At 41.5% G+C, this 20,134-nt stretch overlaps 1 protein-coding gene across 2 annotated transcripts in view; it reads left to right on the top strand.

Moving 5' to 3' along the window:
• Positions 1 to 20,134, top strand: part of roraa (RAR-related orphan receptor A, paralog a) — a 218,105-nt gene that overhangs the window by 171,180 nt on the left and 26,791 nt on the right. The window contains exon 1 of one of the 2 annotated variants that reach the window (XM_024282664.2): positions 8 to 324. The exons of the other annotated variant lie outside the window; for it this stretch is intronic. Within the exon in view, the coding sequence (XP_024138432.1) occupies positions 294 to 324 (31 nt within the window). The 5' untranslated portion in view covers positions 8 to 293. Of the gene's footprint in view, positions 1 to 7; positions 325 to 20,134 lie in introns of those variants that run through there. 2 annotated transcript variants of the gene reach the window in all.

Genomic DNA, 20,134 nt, shown 5'->3' with positions numbered 1-20,134 from the left:
AACTCCTGAAGATAGCTGTGTCTAGCAAGCTGGCACACAAGACTGCAATCAGTGGGAAGAGGGCCAGCTTCCCTGCCTGAGCTTTCAGCGCCCCTACTGGCTGCACGCTGTGCCAATCAAAGGTCGGTGGGTGGGGAGCAGCCAGACACGCGCGCTGATGTCACAGTCACATGGATTCTGGTGTGGTCATGCTCGGAGGCTGAGAGGCAGAGCTGTGCTGGCCAGCTGCTGCTGAGACAGCAGTGGAGGGCTTTGCGCTGGTGCTACTCCTTCTCTTATGGACGCGAAGCTTAATGATGTATTTTGTGATTTCAGCTATGAAAGGTAAGCACGAGCGCGCGCGAGGGGATGGTGACGGGGATGGGGGGGTCCGACTGACTGACTGACTGACTGACTGTGCATGCCGATCCTGCTGCCAGAGTAACAAGTAGCGCGGCTCCGCTATTCATAGCCTGCCAACTCTTTGCATTTCATTTGCAAGGCATGAGAGTGACAGAGGAGGGAGGGAGACGTACAGTAACCGGGATTGTGCTCGGAGGATGCGGTCTGCTCTTTTACGCACCTCATTTTACCCCCTAAATAATATGTAGAAATTAAATTTTATAACATATTTATGGTAATTTATTAGTTTAAATGATAATAGATTAACAGTTGGTGTTTTCTGGTTGCTACTGTTCTGTGGGGGGCGGGTGGAAACCGCAGCGACCTCTTGCTGTTTTTGATTTTAACGACAAAACACTTTTAGTGCAGAAAGTTCAGCTTATTATTATTATTTATTTATATTTTTATGTTTGGGAGTGTGCAGCCTCTGTTTCACTGAGCTGCTCTCACTGTTACCGTCCAGAGCGCACGGGAAGATGCGCGCCGGGGGTGACCGTTGCGCGCACCGGCTCCGTCTGACATTCTGAGTTGATACCGGTGTAGAGGTGTGTGTGTTTCTCTCTTTGCTCCACTGACCCATTTTTGTGTGTGTGGAGGGGGGGTAGTGGGGTTTACATGTGTGACCATAAGAGCAGGACGGGTCCTCCCAGTCGCTCTGATGTTAATCTACGCGTAATCCCAGCCTTTCCAACCCCCCCTCCCCTCCTCTCCTCTCCTTCTTCCTCCGTCACTCACACACACACTGGAACCCGAAAAGTGCAGGCAGACATGCAGCACTCACTGCACTCACTCATGCATGCTTGCACATTCATATCTACGAGTGCATTCCTCTAGCATATGCGTGCATGTGTGCGCACATGATATAATCAAAGCCATAACCACGCTGATGCCAGGCAGCTGTCACTCCGCGTTACATAAAAAACGGCTGTAATTCTAATGTGCTCTGACACGTGCTGCTCTTCTTCTCTTCACCTGTCCAAAAAAGAATGAAAAAAATCATTGAATTATTAAAAAAATACAACCATTATATTAAACTATTAATGCTATAGATATTTAAAAGTCATATTGGAGCTGTTAAAGACAGTTATTGTATGAGACTGGCCATTCTCCTATCCTTTTTGGATTAACAATACTCTTGGTCAGTTCATTTCTGAAAGTCATTTCTGATAAGCCTGCATGGCTAGAGAGAAAGTGAGTGAATCTTTTTTGTAAAAAAAGAAAAAAAATAGACCTTTTGATTCAGTGTCCTTTTATATGCAATTTACAGGGAAGGGCTTTTTATTAAATCATTCACTTTGGGTGCCAGAGATAATACGCAGCGTGTAGAATTCCTAAAAAAGTGTGGAATATAAGCATGAATGTTTACTTTGTCGAGAGAAAAACACAATTTTGGATCTTTAGTACATATTTTGGTGCAGACAAAAATAAAGGATAAAAGCTTTGTGGCAAATTTACTTTCCTCTGTGCTCGCCTTGAAGAGAAAATATCAAATTTCAGGCCTTTTTTTGTTTAATTGGAAAATCTTTGACAAAGAAATTCAATTGAAAGATTAGAAATTAATTTTATTAATGTATTTTTTAAAAGATATTATCTAGAATGAGGTGCGATTGAACTGTATTCCAAAGTTGATTTTCCTTTTTTTGGGGGGTGTCTGCGGCTTTGTCTCCACTCGCATCTCTCCATCCAGCCTCTCTACCACGCCACCGTCTCTCAAGTACCTAATTACCTGTAATGGTAACATCCCTCTCATTACCCCCATGTAAATTATCCAGCCCACTCAGCACAATGAAGATAAAAAAATATTCCAATTACTTCATTAAAAAAAAAATAAGTCGTTTGATGTTAGAAAAGGTTAAAAATAAAGTTCTTCTCCGGAGCACTAATAATTAACCCTTTATATATATATTTAAATGAGTTGATGTGTTTACAGGGAGACGAATTTAGTTGAAAGCAGTGAACTCCAGGCGTGCATGCAGACAGCACAAAGATGTGTGAGTGTGTACTAGACTGTGAAAAATGTTCCTGGGCCCTAGAGAAGGTAAAGGCAAATATCTTGTGATAGGCGCTTTAAGGCTATGTTAACAAGGCTGTAAATATTTGCTGGGGATTTGGCACTCTTTGTCTCTTCCTATCTGTGGCCGATTGAAGTGCTCACTGCGGGCTGCTGCAGGCTCTCGCACATCCGAGCAGAGGTTAACAAGATTGGCTTTTATCCAGTTAGAAACTGAGGACTTGAGGAGCCGCAGATTAAGCTGAGGGCAAATATAGAAGAAGTCACCTGCGAGGAGTTTGCTTTACGTTAGTCATTTTAATTTGATTTTATTATTGGCGTAAAATGTCAAATTTCCATCATTTTTTTTTTTGATTGCAAAATGTCCCTAAAAAGTTTGGGAAGTGGGAGTGTGTTCCCTGGAGTTCTAAAGGAGTGTGAACGGACACAATCTCCTCATCCGCTTGACTGTGTGTAAAAGGGCTGCTTAATGAGATATTGACTGCCCATTGAGAGCATGGATTTTTGATTTGGCTCCATGGAAGTTGGAAAAGGGAAGGGATATTCGCTCCACAGAGGCGAGGAAATGGACTATTCTCGCTCTTTTCTGAGGCTGATGCTGTTCTATGTCATTCAGCTTTTCTTTTTTCTTTAATATTAAGAATTTTTGGATGTTTGGAATCCAGTTTGTGGAAGCAAATAAATATTATGCCACATAGAAGTTACCATCTCTAAGAAAAGTTGCAACTTAAACCTATATTTTTCTTTGTAATTAAGCTTTTGAATATTCATTGGGTGTAATATTGATTACTGTGGGATTGTTTTCCTGCCTTGCCTCACTGTCAGTGTCATTGCAGATTCATTTCCTAGTCGTACGGTTAATACTGTAAGTGTTATCAGCCAGAGAGCCGTCAGTCACCTCGTCCTGTCAGTCACACCGCGTATTTCTGACAGATTAACCTCATCACAGGCAAGGTCAAGCGCCTCGCCTGCTCTGCGGCCTGTCAGACAGCGGGGCAGAGGAAACTACGGTGGCCACAAAGCTGCAGGATCCACACGATTGGAGATCTGTGAAGCAACGTCCACACACAGCTTCAGTTTAGCTCCCCAGTCAGGTAAAAAACAGCGAGAAGGGCTTAGTCAAACGGTTCTAACTTAAGGGTAATTTCCTACTTTACTTTCACTCAGTATTCCATGATGCACTTATGGAGCCTTTGAAGTGTCTGCCTGTCATGCAGCATTTAAATGCTGATAAAATACTTCCTCTGTCAGCACTGGTTAGATATACCACAGTCCTTTTTTTTTTTTTTTTTCTTCCAAGCCACTTCCTCAGTAAAATATATCTGAAAAAATTGAATGTGCTTCCATTCAGACACCAACTGGAGTGTAGCTGTTTATTTGTTTTCAAATAACAGTCGAAGGTGAATTAACGATAGGAAGTGAAATTCCTTCTACCTTTGTCCGCTTGCTTTTCCTCTCTCACGTGCTTTTGCCACTTGTGGTTTAAAAGTTAAGTGTTTAAAGAGCGGGCGAAGTTTTCCTCTGCTGTATTTGAACGTGCATCGTACCATTGGTTCTTTTTTTCTTTTTTTTTCTGTCTGTGGGCCTCTGGAGGGCTGTCCATTGGCTTTTTGAAGTTACATCAAAGAGGAAATGGGGAGAAAAAGAATTATTGATTTTGCGTTTTGTCAGACTCAAACACCAAGGACAGAAAAACATGTAAGGAAAAAAGGTGTTGGCAGTGGGGCGGGCCTGTCTCTAGTGAGGGAGCCAGAGGGAGGAAAAAGGTTGTGGAGGAACACCGCAGCTACTACAATGCCGCGCATCTGTCCCTGGAGTCCGGTGCTCACTCCTTCACTTACATCACTCTTCCTTTCTTCTCTGGACTTAATGGGAGAGTAAATAAATCCCATTACTGTACGGACAGACCTGTGTCCTCCCCCCACCACCTCCTCACCCTCGAACGGCTTCTCCTGCTCCTCCATCAGGCCATTGACTCTCGACGTCTGACAGCGCCGCGCTCCACAGTTGACCTGCTTTTCCATGAACACCGAGCTGCTCTCTTCTCAGCTGTAATCAGATCTCTCTGCAAGACAAACATGCTGGCAGCAGGCAAGAAGAGGAGGATTGTTTTTTTGCGTTTTATCACCCTCATCCTCCTCCTCCTCCTCCTCTAGTCGGTGCTGAGACAAGTTAATGTGACCTAGAGTGTCTGTCTGATAGCTCGTGATAAAAGCTTGTCACTGTCAGGCCTCCTTCAGCACTGCTTTTACAGATGTTTACATTATTTTTAACAGATTAAGCAGAAGGAGAAACCATGGGTTAGGGTCAAAGGTTGCGTTATACTTAGATGCCCTCCCCCAATTTTGAAAGAGGCATTTTGGCATCTTAGGACCCCAATGGGGAAGAAAGAAAGGATGAAAAACGAGAAGAATTTCGATTAGATAAGCGGAACAAAAGTCGTTGCAACATGATTACACGTCTCATTAGAGGCCGTTACGGATTCTCTTTGTAGGTCCTCCTGAGCACTAGGGGGAGCTCTTCCAGAGTGTTTTTGCAATCTATCGCCACAGATTACGCACAACCAACCGGCAAGAATGTATCAATTTTAATTTCTAACTAAAGTGAAAACTACTTTTCAAGGTTTTGCAGCATGAAGCGCCGCGCCTCACTCCGACCACGACGCATGAAAGGAATTTATCACCGCAGATAACAAAGGAAAACAGCCTTGCTAGAGCAGTCTGCTTAAGATTGATTTTTATGCACATTAATTTATTTGAAATAAAAGAAATGCTGCTTCAGTGGTAATTACAAAGATGAAAGGAGGAAGAATGTGCAAGGCAATGAACTTTGTTAAAGGCACAGCTTTTTCAGGGACAGAGGGGGTTTTTAATCAAATCAAGCCCCATATTTAGACTCGATGTGCGTTTTGAAATGAAAAGTGCATTTGTGCTGAGAAAAAAAAAAAAAACGGAACTTTGTTTCCATGTGTTGAGCTTTGTCTCTTAATTCAGCAAGTCGTCGACGGCGCGTGTGTGCACGCTTCCCTGCTGGAGCACGGGGGTTAACTGGCTGTGGAGAGATCCTTGACCCATCTGAGATGAGCTCCCCGCCCCCTCCAGCAATGTGGAATTTCTGATTGCTGATTATGAGTTTATTCCCCATCGCGCTGAGCCTTTTTGCATGTCAGGATCCATCGCTCCCCAGCAGAACTGATTAAGGAGCCGAAGCTGATGCTATAGCTCTCTGAAATTGCTGAAAGTCTCTGAGAGCCTAGTAATCTGGAGTGCAGCTGGCAATCATCCACCAACAACTGCTTCAGAAGAGTTTTTTTTTTTCTTTTTTTGGGGTGGGGGTTGTTTTTTGTTGTTTTTAAGTGGGCTTTCTGGCATGTTTTTGTCTTTGTTCCCTTGGGTTTCTTATTTCTGGATGAGAGCTTTCCTTGTGCTGAGCGCAGGTCCTTGTCAACATGGCTGCTCAGCTTAGCCTAGTCCAGCTAAAGCAACTACAGCGTCAGCAAAAAGCCTCGTTCAAAGTCTCAGAATTTGCTTATGATCACTCCTCTGACTGAAGTCAGACAAAAAGAAAAAAAAAGGTGAAAAGAAGCCTCTTAACTGCTTCCTCACACCTCACAGATTCAAATACATGGAACAAAAACATCATCTGGTCTGAAAAAGAGCTCCTATTTATTTATTACAATGTAAACTAACTGTTTTTCTTGATGAAAGGAGGAAGAAAAAAAAAGCCAAATAGTTCATTCTGAATTAGACTTTAAAACACTACTGGTCATAAGTTGCTGCAGAACATGTCAACAGTTAAATCATATTCTTGTCAATGTCTTAGCAAGCCTGCAACATAAATATGCCAGAATTAGCACAGGAGCTAATTTACATCTGTAGTCCTAAAGCAGGTAAAGGTAATGCATTCAAACATGAAACCGACTGAAGAATAGAGATTACAGACATGATCAAGACACGACACAATACTGAATCTACGTTCACACCCCCATCGAAAAACTGCATTCAAACGACAGATTTTAATGAAAACTCTACATAAACTTGCGTAAATGCGATTTTCTGCCTTTCGTGTTCAAAGCTCTCACTTTCACGCGTACCTACGCAAGTTTCTACGACTATTTTCACGCTCTACATGCAAGATGTGTGTCCCTGAACGCACCGATGAAGGTTAAACCAGGTCAAACTTTTATCAATCAGGCATTCATTTGATAGTGATGTATGGATGGCCACCCTTCGAAAGAAATAAATAGTTTGTGCTCGATCTGAATTCTATGACACCAAGTCAATTAAAGCCAATTAAATATCGTCTTGTTAGCATTTTAAATCGATACAACTATCAAAAAATGAAATATCGCGATATATAGCGGAATCAATTTTTCCCTACACCCCTCGTAAACAGTAGAAAAATACAAAGAAGAAGCCCCTCCCTGCCAGTCTAGTGTGAACACCTTGCACTAAATGCGTGTTCAAGAAGCCACGTTTTGGGCCGGTCACATGTCCAGTGTGTACGTATCTTAAGGGGAAAGAAGAATCAGTTCCTGCTGTTCAAACAAAGTTAATTTACTCTTTACAATCATCCACACTTGAATTTTTTAAACTCCAAGTGTGATTCGCATCCTATAATACTCCTATGTAACCCAAATGAATGTCAAAACCTGTCAGTCTCACTGTTGTTGTCTGCCACTGCGGATGAAGGAAGGAGACGGGGAGAGCGCAAGACGACAGGTGAAGCCGATTTTCCAAAAGAAGATGATTAGAGATCAACCACAGCGTGTTTGGCACACCTTGCCCACTTGGGTTGGTAAGGAAGTTGTTGTTTGATCTTTTGACACATGATTACATCAAGCTTTTGTTCTTTGATCTCATTATAGATTTTTTTTCTACCCCTCTCCGTCTCTCTTGATGTGGGATTATTATAATTTATACCTGGGGGGGTTTCGCCTTTTTTTTTCCTCTGGCCTCAGCAAATTTGAGTAAACAGAGTATACATAGTAGATTAGCATTGTGTTCATTTACAAATTCTCATTAGCAAACCCGAAGGTAATTAATCAGGCACCCTGGTAAATAACTAGATAGAAGCCGCTGGAGTAATTTATTCCTCTTTACTCAAACCAAGTGTGAGAAAAAGTTTGGGATAAATTTTTTCCTTAGGTGTAGTTTTTTGAAGATTTTTTTAAACATATTCAGTATCATGTCAAAGTAATAGTATTTTTATTACATAGACAAACCTGTGGAGATGCTGATAGCACGGTTTATTCTCAATAAAAGAAGTACATTGCTTCGACATGCTCTCGTAAATAAAGTAACTTAAAAGATGCTGGATTAGCTTTTTTTATATTTGCAATTTTTTATTTATTTATTTATTTTTTGCTGTGTGTGCAATTTCTTTTTTTTAAGTCCTGAAGCATTACTTTAGAAAAAAAAAATCTCCAAACTATTTTCAACAACATATGTGCATCCTGCTGCTTTGGTACTGTTCCCTAGTCTTTACTCCAGCAGGTGCTTCTGCTTAAAAAAAAAAAAAGAGGAAGTATCAGGTTAGTCAGAGGTATGTTGGGAATTTGTGTATTAAAAAAAGCGATGAGCATAAGCCCGGTCTGTGGTATAGCCAAAAGTCATGAAACTTTAGTATTTAATTGAATATTTGGGCGTAGAGCAATGCTCACCTAAGATCACATCCCTGTGCTAGCACAAGCTTGGGACATGTTCATTGACTGTATAAGAGAACTGGACCACGAGTGTCCCGTCGCTCATAGAAAACGACTTACTCCAACAGAAACGAAGGAATGACAGAAATTCTGCAAAAAGGAAGCCGTCATGTTAGAGCCAGATGATGTCAGAAAGCACTGATTGGTCTGAGTCAGTCTGAGTTTATATTTCTATGGCAACCTCTCTCACCAGTCATGAGTGAGATTGTTGGAAGGACACGCCCCTTCCACTAAAAGTGGGCTACTCAAAGTGTTCTGTACATTAAACTTATGAGCCAGCGGGCACCACATGTTTTTACTGAGGCATCTTAACTTAAAATAAAGAAAGAAATAAGAAAAAATAGGATCAGAATGTTAAAAGAAAAAAGGTTTCAGAGCAAGAATGGTGAGTGTGACAAATGTAATGACTGAGGAATAGCTGTTTATTTCTCTATGAAAGTCTATCCGATTTTGATTTCCTGGAGTGACGGGTACTACCTATTTAGAATGTGAGGGGGGAGGGGTCACTCATTCCAGTTCTCCTATACAGTTAATGGACATGTTTAAAACATGCAAATCATGCAATGAATAGAATAAGAATGTCATCGTGTTCAAATTTGAGTGCTAATTTGCGGTGGCCGACACGACTCACTTACATGCAAAAGCCACAACACGACTACGAAACCAAAGCACGACAAAAGTTGATGACAAAAGTCGAAGCACAATGACAAAAAAATGCCACAACACGACAAGAAAAACGAAAGAAAAACGATGAAAAAAAGCCACAATACGACGACAAAAGTCAAAGCATGACGACAAAAGCCAAAGCGCAACGACTAAAGCCTCCAACACAATGGAAAAAGCTGAAGCACAATGGCAAAACAAAGCCACAACACAACAACAAAAGCAGAAGCACAACAACAAACGCCACAACACAACGGAAATGATTCACAACACAAATTAATTACCTTTTTTTTTTTTTAAAGTTTCATTCAGTTACAATTTATTGGCGCTGCTTGAAACTTTGATCATTAACTTGAAGGGGACAGATTAAAAATAAAGTTGGGGGATCTTTTTGTTATTCTTTTAACTAACTATTTCGTTTTTTTTTATTTTTTTTTTATTTTCTTGTTTTGAAATAAAAACATCAAAGCCATGGAGCTGGAGTACCGCGTCGTTCTTCAGCTTTTGTCGTTGTGTTGTGGCTCTTGCATTTATGTGAACCTTGTCAGCCACCGTACTAATTTATCGCTTGTGCTTCCTTCGTTGTGGTTGATGCATGAACGACAAAGCATCATGGCCACTCCCAAAAAACACTTTTACCATAACATGTTGATCAAGCACCAAAGTGTGTAGTTTGAATGTTTTTTATGTTGACCATCAAATTAAAAAGATCATAATAGGTTTATATATCAACCAGTAATTTTGGTTATATTTGATATATGATCAATTTGAGGTTACTCTGCAAAATTCTGCATAAAACCACAGTTGAATAAAAAAATTAAAGCTATCGAGATATATGAGTGTCATCACATATTTTCCTTTATTCATAGAATTATATTTACTGTTTTTTTTAATTAAATAAAAAACTTCTAGTAGTGTAACAATTCGTTGATCATGAATTCATTGGAAACCTATGATCAACTACATCCATGTGCAGCAAGTGCATGATTAAGTATTGCAAGAATAGCGTTTTGTCCTGTTTTTCCCCCCAAGGCTCAGTTTTTCACCAAGAAAATTTAAATCGTTCTGTTTTAATTTTAAACACATGCATTCGCTGCTGTGCTATTATATGGATATATATGTGTTCACATGACAGATTTGATGCCGCAGTGTATCCCATGAGCGACCACAAAAAGCTTCTAATGATGAAGGGTTTATTTTTAAAACTCCAGGAAAGGCTTTCTGCAGATTAATTCTAGCGTGTGGTTCCATTGTGGCAGAAACAAATTGGGCTTTACAGAATTAGTGTGTTTGCTGCATAAATCTCAGATCTGTTCCTAAAACATACAATTGCGGTTAATGTGATTGGATGCTTCTGCCGTGCCTTGGTGCGAAGAAAAAAAAAAAAAAAAAAGTCGTACGATGAAAGCAAACCTGTACAGAATGGATTACTTTAGAGCTCAAAGTGCAGTAATAATGGCTTGGTGCTTTCTACTCTGGACCAGGTGTGTTGTCCAAATACAATATGGATGTGCAGGGCTGCATGTGTACTTCAGTGCTGGAAGACTATTTGCTGAAGGTCATTTGGGATCATAGTGTGCCATTAATAATTCCTGAAAGCATCCAACATCTCCATCTGTTCTGGTACATCCATCGCTCCACTTCAAAGACAAAAGCAGTATCTGCAGGTTAGCATTAAACTTGCCCGCAGGCTAAGATGTTGGAGGTGGGATTCTTTTTTGGAGAGTACATGTCTGGTCATCAGGTCTTGCTTCCAAAATACTAGCTAATTAATATATGTTTGCTCCCTCAGCTCAAACTCCTGAGCAGATGCACATTTAGGGGAGTGGTTGCGTTGATGTTGTGTGTGTTCTTAGCTTTTTTGCTGCTAATTCCACACATGCACTCGAAAAGGCGGCTGGCAACGCTGCAGGGATGCAATTACCACCCTTCATCATTTCCAGCCAGTCAGCTTGACAATGTGTTAACTGAGAAATTATCAAAGTTGATTTTACATGACTCGCTTAATCACACTCATTGTGTTCCTGCGTGTAGAACTGTGCAATAACAGGTATCGGCCCATGCGCCCGCCATTCAGGGCAGAAAAAAAAAAAAAAAAACCCAAACAGGTCTCAATGACGAGCCCACTTCAGATACGTGGGACTCCTGCGGGGAGTAAATGGATGTTATTGCAGCAGTGCATGCTGCCCGGGCCTGGCGGGCACAGTAGGCGAGGAGGCAAGTGTCTGGCAGAGTGAAAGATGGCAGTGTGCAAGGAGAGTGTGTGCACACAGCTGAGGCCGTGACAGTAAACAGTGAGACTCCTGCTCCTGCTGCTTCATCTCTCTCTGCCAATGATGGATCTTCACTTCAGTGTCGTGAATAACATCGGACCAGCTTGAATGAAGGTCTAGGATAGCAGTGTTTTCCAAATGTGAAGAAAATCAGCCAAAAGAGTCTGAATAGAACTAGTGAGGCTTACGGTTATGACCCTTACATTTATTCCGAGTGGTTTGCTGATGAAGCACCTGCGTCTGTGAGTAAGTCCACCATCGTCCAGCCCGAGGCTCCAGCGCTCTACTGTAGGGCTGACCAGCAAGTCCGCTCAAATCATCATCAGCGCCGAACTGCTTAGGCTGGCTAATTTGAATTTTACATCTCTGCTGACTCATAACCCTGTCAGGACCTTTCTTCTTTATCTTTTCTGTGCCTTCAGTGGAGCCAGAACACAAGAAAAAGCAAGATATCCCAAATTGCTGCTTGGGTAGGGGTGTGCCAAATAATTGATATTGTGATATATCGTGATATTTAGTCCTGTGATTGATTCTCTCACCAAGTATCGATCTTTTATTTTTGTTTGAAGAGGCTGTAAGACATTATATTCATCATGCTTTGGTGAGATGTTTTGTGAGAGGGAGATAGGGGGCGCGCGTTACTCCAATGTACCAGGCAGCAACTTGAATTATTTAATTTTTCTGTTGTTTGCAACAATTTTTTCCAAAGTAATGGCACTGCTGTTCATGTTTACTATTTTTAACACTGAATTTTACAGATAATTCAAATTCAATTGGTGTCAATGCTTATCAAAGATATAGTGTTACTGATTTCAGTGATGTTACACCAAAGTGTCTATTATTAAAGTGTCACAAAATGAGACCCAAATAGTTTATTATGATTGTGTTCAAGCTAATAAAAATAAATAGGGATATATTTCCTAAAAAAATATGTGTTCTCCTATATAATGTGAGTTTTTAGTGATGATTTTTGCCAATTATCACAGTATTGCGTATCGCGTATCGTATCATGAGGTACCCAGTGATTCCTAGCCTTAATTTTGAGCCACAACTGCTGTAAATTTTGTTAATTGTTGGATCATACCTGGAGGTTCTCTGCTTCCGTCGTTCATTTTTTGCTGATTTTATTTAACGGCAGAAAAAAGGATTCTGGCCGATGACGCGCTTGGAGTAGTCAGGTATGAGCCGCCGTGGCAACGTGCCGGCCGCTGCGCTCGGATCAGCGTGATAAAGAGGGACTGATTGAGTTCTGTACATCCACAGGAAGCTGAGTGCCGGGGTTCAAGGTTATCTGGACAAATCAGACTCCTGTTTCCATTCGTCCCCTCCTCGAGCATCAGCCACCTCTTCCTGGGCGAACCGGCAAATTAGCAATTCTGATGTCTGCAAGCAGGTCTTGCTAAAAAAAAAGTCTTTGAATGTGAATGCCGTGATTAAACTTTCATATTCATCCGGGGGAAGCGGTGTATATACAAACCAGCAATCGCTTTTTTATTTCTCAAGACTTAAACTTCAGCTGTGGAGGTTTGAGAACACAAACCTTTCAGTGGGAACGGCGTCAAAAGGTTGACCCTTCCTTCAAATTATACATGAAATTTAGCCTTTTCAGCCATTTTTATTCTTGTAAAAACTAAATACATGCTGTATAAAAATGTTTGTTGGATAAAATGAAATGTAGATGTTTGGAGAAATTGAATAGTGAGGTTGTGTCATTGCAGTCTTGGTACAAACTCCGAAGCAGGCCTTGGATGGCCATTATGTGAGATGGTCTTATCAGGCTCTGCCTCCCGCCAAGCTCCATCCCAGCTTCCCTCTGCTCCTCTTTGCCAGTACACCCCAAACACGGGCCTTCATTAGCAGGGCTAAATATCCATTCTCTGCAATCTCTATCATTTCTTGCCTCGAGGCAATCCGATAATTACCTGTTCTCATTCCCACTCCTTCTGGCCAGCAGGGAAGTGTTCTGACTTGCATTAGTTTGCATGAAATATTATCAGAATATTGCACATGGCTCCATTCCTGCAGCCTCCAACACCGACAATATGCAGTCGCAGGAGCAGTGATTGACAGGTGTCTGTCTTTCATGTTCCTCAGAGAATAGCGGCTTTTGTTCTGGAGTTACAGCAAGAATTGTGATGGTAGAAGCAATGGCGTAATGTGTATAAAAGGCTTTGTTTAACCTCTGTTTGCCATTGTTTTCTGAGCTGCGGTGCACTTTGTTACCTGCAGTGTTGGTGTAAAAGAACTTCCTGAATTGAAGGTGCCTCTGTGAGCATTCCCCACTGCAAAATTAGCACGGCTCCAGCTGAAGATTCCCTTTTGAGGAAGCTGTGGATCCACGCAAAACCAGGAATCTTTAGTCATTTTAATCAGCCGTGTGCACAAAATGTCAAGGGGTTCTTTGAGCTGCACTATCTATTTCGTATCGTGTATGCTTTCATGTAAATAATGTCCAGTGGCTCCAGGGGAATCAGCTGTATCGTCATGTTGAAAGGAAATGAGCTCTCTTGTCAACAAGTATCATTAAAATTGCATTTAACCCTCAGACGATGCAGGAATTTCTAGTTTGTGTAGTATTGGACAAATACTTCTAACAATGCTTTCTCTGTTCAAGGCAATTTGCTGTTTCATAACAGCCAAGCCCTAAACACGAGAAGATTGATTGTAGGCTATTTAAAAAATGTCTTTAAATGACATTCATGGATGCAAATGCAAAAAAGGAAGTGGAGTGGAGCTGAGGGTCTGTGTGATGCCTGGGTTTAAGCCCATTCAGTGGCTCCGCTGTGGAAAGCAGTGATGATTTTGGACTTTGTGACGGTCACTTTAATCTCTAATGAAGGCTCGTCGCTGGCTCTGCTCAGCCCTCTGATAGCGGAGCAGTCATAAACAAGCCTGTCAGGGGGATTGCAGTGCTAGCAGTGCAAATGGCAAAAGAAAACCCCTTGGGAGCGAGCCATGCTTGCATTACGGTGTAATTCAGATATATTGAAGCTGGGAGAAGACAGACTATCATATGAGAAAAATTCTTCTCCTCTCCGCCTTACCAGCTTACTGCATGACTAAATCACAGCATACCTTCACTTTTTCCATTTCCCCCCTTTCTTTGAAATAAACATTACCCACATTAGCGCTTTTATGCGATTTCCATTCTCACTGAAGGCTGTTGGGAGGTCAGAGTGTCTTTTGCGAAACCCTGAAATTCCATCAGGCTCTCAACAAAAAAAAAAACCCTGCTTCTCAGATTGCATCACAAATTGACCATAAAATGTGTGTTCTTAAATTCAGTCATGGCATGTTATGGTATGTGCTTCCTTTAGTTTAACAACTTCACCATACAAATCAGGACGATTTCATGTTTAACATCTATTGCGAGATGTAATTGCGTGCTCAAATGATTCTGTGAAACTGATTACTGGTTGCTCTGTGTTCTGACACATCCTCTGCTCGTGCAGCATGTGCGACAGCTGGTTAGTAATTAGAATAATCTTCTCCCTGGTAGTGATTTAGCTTTCATAACTGCAGCTTACCTCAAATTGAAAATAAATTTATAGATAAATGCCTGCGCTGTTCCAACAAATTATATCGCTGTAACTCAAAGGAGCCAAGCTGTTTATTTTGGTACTAAAAGAGCAATCAGAGTAAACAAACAAAGAGCTGTACCAATACTGTCAGATTAATAATGATGCTACCCAGCGGTGATGATACATACAGATGATTATTTTTTTCTGCACATTCTGCCCCTCAACATCATGCTAATTGCATGTATGCTTTATAATTTCTATATCCTGGTGTCCTTATAGATTATGGAGATAATTACCACTTTTGTATGTAAGAGAAGCATCCAACGTCTGTTAATTTTCTTAAGTTGAGCCATAATATGTGACAATGTAGCGATGATGGAGCCATACGTGTGATGTATTGTTTTTCCCGCCGTATATCTGGGCAAATCCCGTGGCGACGTGGCGAGGGAATCTGTCATGGAGAAGGCATAAGCCTTTCATATGCACAGTAGAGATAAGAGGCAGCCATTTTATCAGACGAGCTGTCGCTCTGACATGCTTGCGTCCCCGGGAGCGCCTCCAGAAACACGTCCCTTTAATGACACGGCCCGAGCTCGCCAGAGGACGCCCAGTTTGTTTCCAGCCCTTAACCTGACAATTACGCCAATTACATGAGGCAGCAGTGTTGACAAACACGCTGGGAGAATTGCTGTGGCTGATTGATAGCCGAGTTCTGAAGTCTCCCGCTGTGATCGCTTCTGTAATTTGACTAGAATGGAGGGAAATCGCAATAGCTTTACCAGAAAATTGCCTGAGCTTTGTTCTTCTCTAATGTGATGTTTGTGCCAAAATGAACAGGCAGACAAAATTCTGGTTGTATCAAGATGGTAGAGGCAGAAATGATGGGCTCGCTGAGAGGGGATTGTTTCAGATCATAGAGGGTGTCACAGTGTTTCCTGACAGACCGGGGGAGCGATGTAAAAAAAAGTTCTAGCAGCTCGTATTCCTTCGGAAGATAAGATGCCAAGTACTGACCCAGCACCGTTTGCTGCTACCTCCGTAATCCCTAACCAGCATTCCTTCTGGCACCTTGCTGGAAGTGGAGCTTCCTACGAGATGAGGCAGCAGACAATGCCAATATGGAGGCACACTTTCTGCTCTCTTGCTGAAGCATGACGTGTGAGCTCTTGGTTAGAATGTACAAAAGCTTTTTCAGCAAGTTTTTTTTTTTTTGAGCAAGTACAGCATTCTATGGTGTCAGCCTATTTGCAAGAAATATGTTTTGATAAGCACGAATCTTTTTGCAAACTTAAAAAGAAGATTCTGATTTACTTTTGAAACTTGATGAGGGAGTTTCTGTCTCACTAAAAGTTGCTGTCTGTATTGTTTTTGATCAAATGTTGTGCATTACTTTGTGCAGGCATTTCAATGCAAGAACATCCCGGCTTATGGTTCAACATGGAGGTCCGGATCAGTTTCGTAATGAGTCACCTGAGCTCTGGCCCGCTCATGTCTCAGCAGCTAAAGTTACGCCACTGGTTTACTAGCAGATTTTCCTTCAAATTGGAATCAGATTTGATCGCTTGGAAGTGTTACTCGGAACTGAACGGCCTTTTACAAGAACTAAATTAAAAAGCACCAAGCGTTACCTGTTGTGAAGGCGCTCTGTGAGAGGCCCTTCACTCCTCTTATGTAAGGAGCTGTAAGCTGGAGTTAGCAAACATTAGAGGTCATCTGGTTATTGGGACAGTGAAACTATTTACAGTTGGAAAGTGAGAGGGCCCTAAGAGTTCTTATTGCCACTTATTGTGAGCCCAAAAGGTGACTAAGCACTAAAGCAGTTACATCATAGACGCTGCATTGAGCTTAAGCTTGTCAAATTGGCTTGGGTTCAGTTATATTAACACTGCCAGTAAGTGGTTCTTTGCACGTTTCAGTGCCTTGAAGACGATATTGTCATCTTGTTGGCGAAATGCAATCAGAGCTGTTTGTTGGGAATGTCGGCAGTCCGGTAAACATTCGAAACTGCTGGGATTTACACGCGTGTTTGATGAGCGCAAGGAATCCATTAGTGTCCATTTGAATTACTTCAGCCAAACCACTGACGCTAACCGCCAGTCCACAAGCAGTATATTGATTAAGAAGTTCTCCACTGGACTTGCGTAACTAGATTCTTGCATTACATTACCAGAAGTGAGTTTTCCCATTTTGCAGCCAAAATCTAAATTTGTTGTCAGAAATAAATGCTCAAAAGTTAACTTAATACGTGTAGCACCACATTATTTTTAGTCCATGGGGTCACCTTTGTAAATGTGGACGGAATGAGACAGGAACAGCTTGTAGAGAGTAGTTCGTGTCAGTGTAGCGAGCTGCACTTCTTTGTCGTAACTTAAAATACAACCCCCACGTCGTCCCGCTAACAACCACACAAGAATTCATCACACGCTTGAACTTTCCGAGATGTTTCCCGGCATCACCGTTGTTGGCAGTGCCTGTGTCAGGCGAATGTAGTTGGATGCATCCGTCTTAATCCAGTCAACATGTTTTTTAACCCCTCCTTTGGTTTTTGTTAAAAGAGAAAGGCATTGTCAATCAGGTGTACTAATGGGAATGTGCATTCTGTAATTCCCTCAAAGGGAATGATAAATTGAAAAGAGTTTGCAACCTTTTAACACACTCGCACACTCCAGCGCTGACAGTCAGGCTCCATTATCTGACAGCTTGGAGAGGTTAAAAATAACTGTGCTTGCAGCAAATTAGACGTATCATTTGGCTTCTAAGTGAGAGATGAATCTTTGTGTGGATGCTCCTGCCATGCCGTGACATGGGGGCAATATATCAGGCTGTGTTTGGCTGTCTTTCTCATAAACTCCAAATGGAATTGTAAACAGATGAAGCAATTTTATACCAAATGTATTCTGTCTCAGTTGCTCCTGTGCTGCGGCGAGAAGCCCAGCTACACCAAAGAAATATACATTGTTGCCCCATGCACTCCAAAACCAAAGTATAAATCATCATTTGGCCGCTTGCCGGGGTGTTGCCATCGCTCAAAGCCAATCCTCCAAGTGTTTTTATATGTTACTTTTTTTATCAGATCATAAATCTTGTGTTATTGCACATATAAAATCAGGAGATCCTGCATGCTGGTATGTCTGCTTACGCACAACAGCAGATTCACGAAAACCCGTACATGTGTTTTCAAACAACTCGGCATGCAAGTTTGAACCAATTGAGTCTCAGTCTTTTCCTTGTCACTCTTGAGCTTTTCCAGCGTTTTTGACAATTGTGCTTGCGCTTTCTATGAGGTGCCAAAAAGTGGAGTGTCAGTTCGCAAATTAAGCAGGTAAAAGAAGCAGGATCCTTGTTACAGTGAGGTAAGTAAAGAGATTTCCACGAGAAGATTTAGGTGACAGCTGAGGTGTAGAGTTTCTCCTAAATACCTAACAGCGTCATTGTTAATTCATAGCTTTTTAATCACTCACTAGAGTACGTGCCTTGAAGGATGGTCCTTGTGTCATCTCGTCTCGCAATCCTCGCGCACAACCCGTGCTCTAAATTTGTCATAAAACCACATTCCCCCGAAGTTTTGAGGATGCTGCGTATTTACTCTGCGCGGCGTAGCTCCGACTCCGCCTGTGAGATGTGGTTCATTTCACCTTGCTCAGCTGACAGGTATTGATGTGATACAAGGATAAATACAGAAGATTGATGGAATTAAAGACAAGCCTATTGTTCCCATGCTGTGCATCATTGATACACGAGACTCATGTTTCTCATTAAAAACTGCAAACGCTGGAGGCGTCCTCCACGCATAAGTGTTGAGTTTGTGTGTCTGGATTTGTGTGTGCGTTAGGTGGGATACAGTGTCTTGGTTATTTTCACTCTTCTATAATCTCTCCCTCCCTGCGCAGTGGATTTAAACCAGCCTTGAATGGCTGGGAGTGCTGATCGCAGTTGAGTCTAAAGAGCGTTGACCCCGCTGACAGATTCCTGGGCATGCGATTAGATTCTACAGCAGCCAAGACCATTGATTAAGTTATTAACTTTCAGCTCTTGTTGATAGGAGAGGGCAGAACTGCAACGCAGCCATGCTCAGTTACTGAACCTTCTTTGAGTTGCACCCTCAGGGCAGTACCCATTCCTCATATGATGCATCTAATCTCCTAAAGAGATCAAATCATAACTATAAACAAAGGAGAAGGAGGGAGAGGAGCTTTCCTCCACTTTGCGCACGACAGGCACTTGGCGGCGCATCCACATTTTTGGAGGCTGGTGTTAGCTCTATATTTGGATTCCACTGGTGTGGATTAAGGATTCTTTACTGCAAACCCACGGGATTCTTAGAGACATAAAAGAGGAGACTGTTTGCATCCATGCTATACAAATAATTGCAGGTTTCAAATAGAGTGTAATTTCTTGCACCAGCTATATAGGAGTGTGTGGGCTTTGATGTACAAATCCACAGTTCATGGGGGATTAGCACCCCAAAGGTTAGCAGTCGCTAATTACAGGAGATTGGTTATACACATCTAACAAGGCAAGAAGACAGCGTTAATAAATGTGAGGATTCGTCAAGAACAAGGATAAGCAGCTGTGATAAGTGAACATGTGCAATATCTGAACCACTGTGGACAGATGCCCTTCAAAAGGAGGTAGAGAAGAATCCCCAAGAATCCTCTTGTCTTGTATCATGAATGATATGAGGGTTTTTTGTTGTTGTTGTTTTTAGGTTTTTTCTAGCATGCATTTGTGTGCCTATTGCTGCAGCAGTTTCTTTCTTACTGTATTTTGCTTGCAGCACTCAGTGCAGCATTACCATAATCCTTGGTTTCTTTCTGCAAACCACCACTGGCTAAATGAATCTATTATTTTTGCCTCTGGCCAAAAAGATGCAACAAAATGCAATGCATTGAAGGAAAGGAAACTCATGATAAGCTGCACATTTTTCACCATAACAGCTTTCCTGTTAGACTTTTCCTTTTTTTTTTTTTACTTAAGAGTTTGATATATTGTACCGTATTTTCCGCACCATGGGGCAAACCAGATTTTAAGGCACACCGTCAATGAATGGTCTATTTTTGAACTTGTGTCATAAGACGCACCTCACTATAAAGTGGGACAAAAGAGTCAAAGATAAGTAAGTCAGTCAGACTATTAATTGTGTTTACAGTCATTTTAATTCACGTTTGTGACCGCTACACGTTAGCCACGTTACAGTATTCACAATACCTGTAACTCTCAACCTTGTTAGTAACATGTAGGCTAAAAAAAAAAAACAAAACAGTCTGACACTGCTGCACGTTAGCCACGTTAGAAAGATTAGCACTGTTAGTATATTTACAATACCTGTTACTCTCAACCTTCTTAATAAAAAAACACACTGTTAAAAACCAGACTGATATATCTTAAGCAAATGTTGCTGTGACTATGCTAACTACAGTCTGATACTGTAACATGTTAGCCATTTTGATTCACTACCTGTTATTTCCAACCATGTTTGCAATACAAAAAAAATATAGTCTTATACTGTTAATTCTTATTTAAATCATTACTGTGACTATGCTAACTCCAAACCTTTTTGGTAATGTGTAGGCTGAAAAAA

This window comes from Oryzias melastigma, linkage group LG6 (genome assembly GCF_002922805.2).
Source record: "Oryzias melastigma strain HK-1 linkage group LG6, ASM292280v2, whole genome shotgun sequence".
NCBI classification, from domain to species: domain Eukaryota; kingdom Metazoa; phylum Chordata; class Actinopteri; order Beloniformes; family Adrianichthyidae; genus Oryzias; species Oryzias melastigma.
The sequence above is the reverse complement of the archived record's forward strand: the minus strand, read 5'-3'. Positions and strand labels throughout refer to the sequence as shown.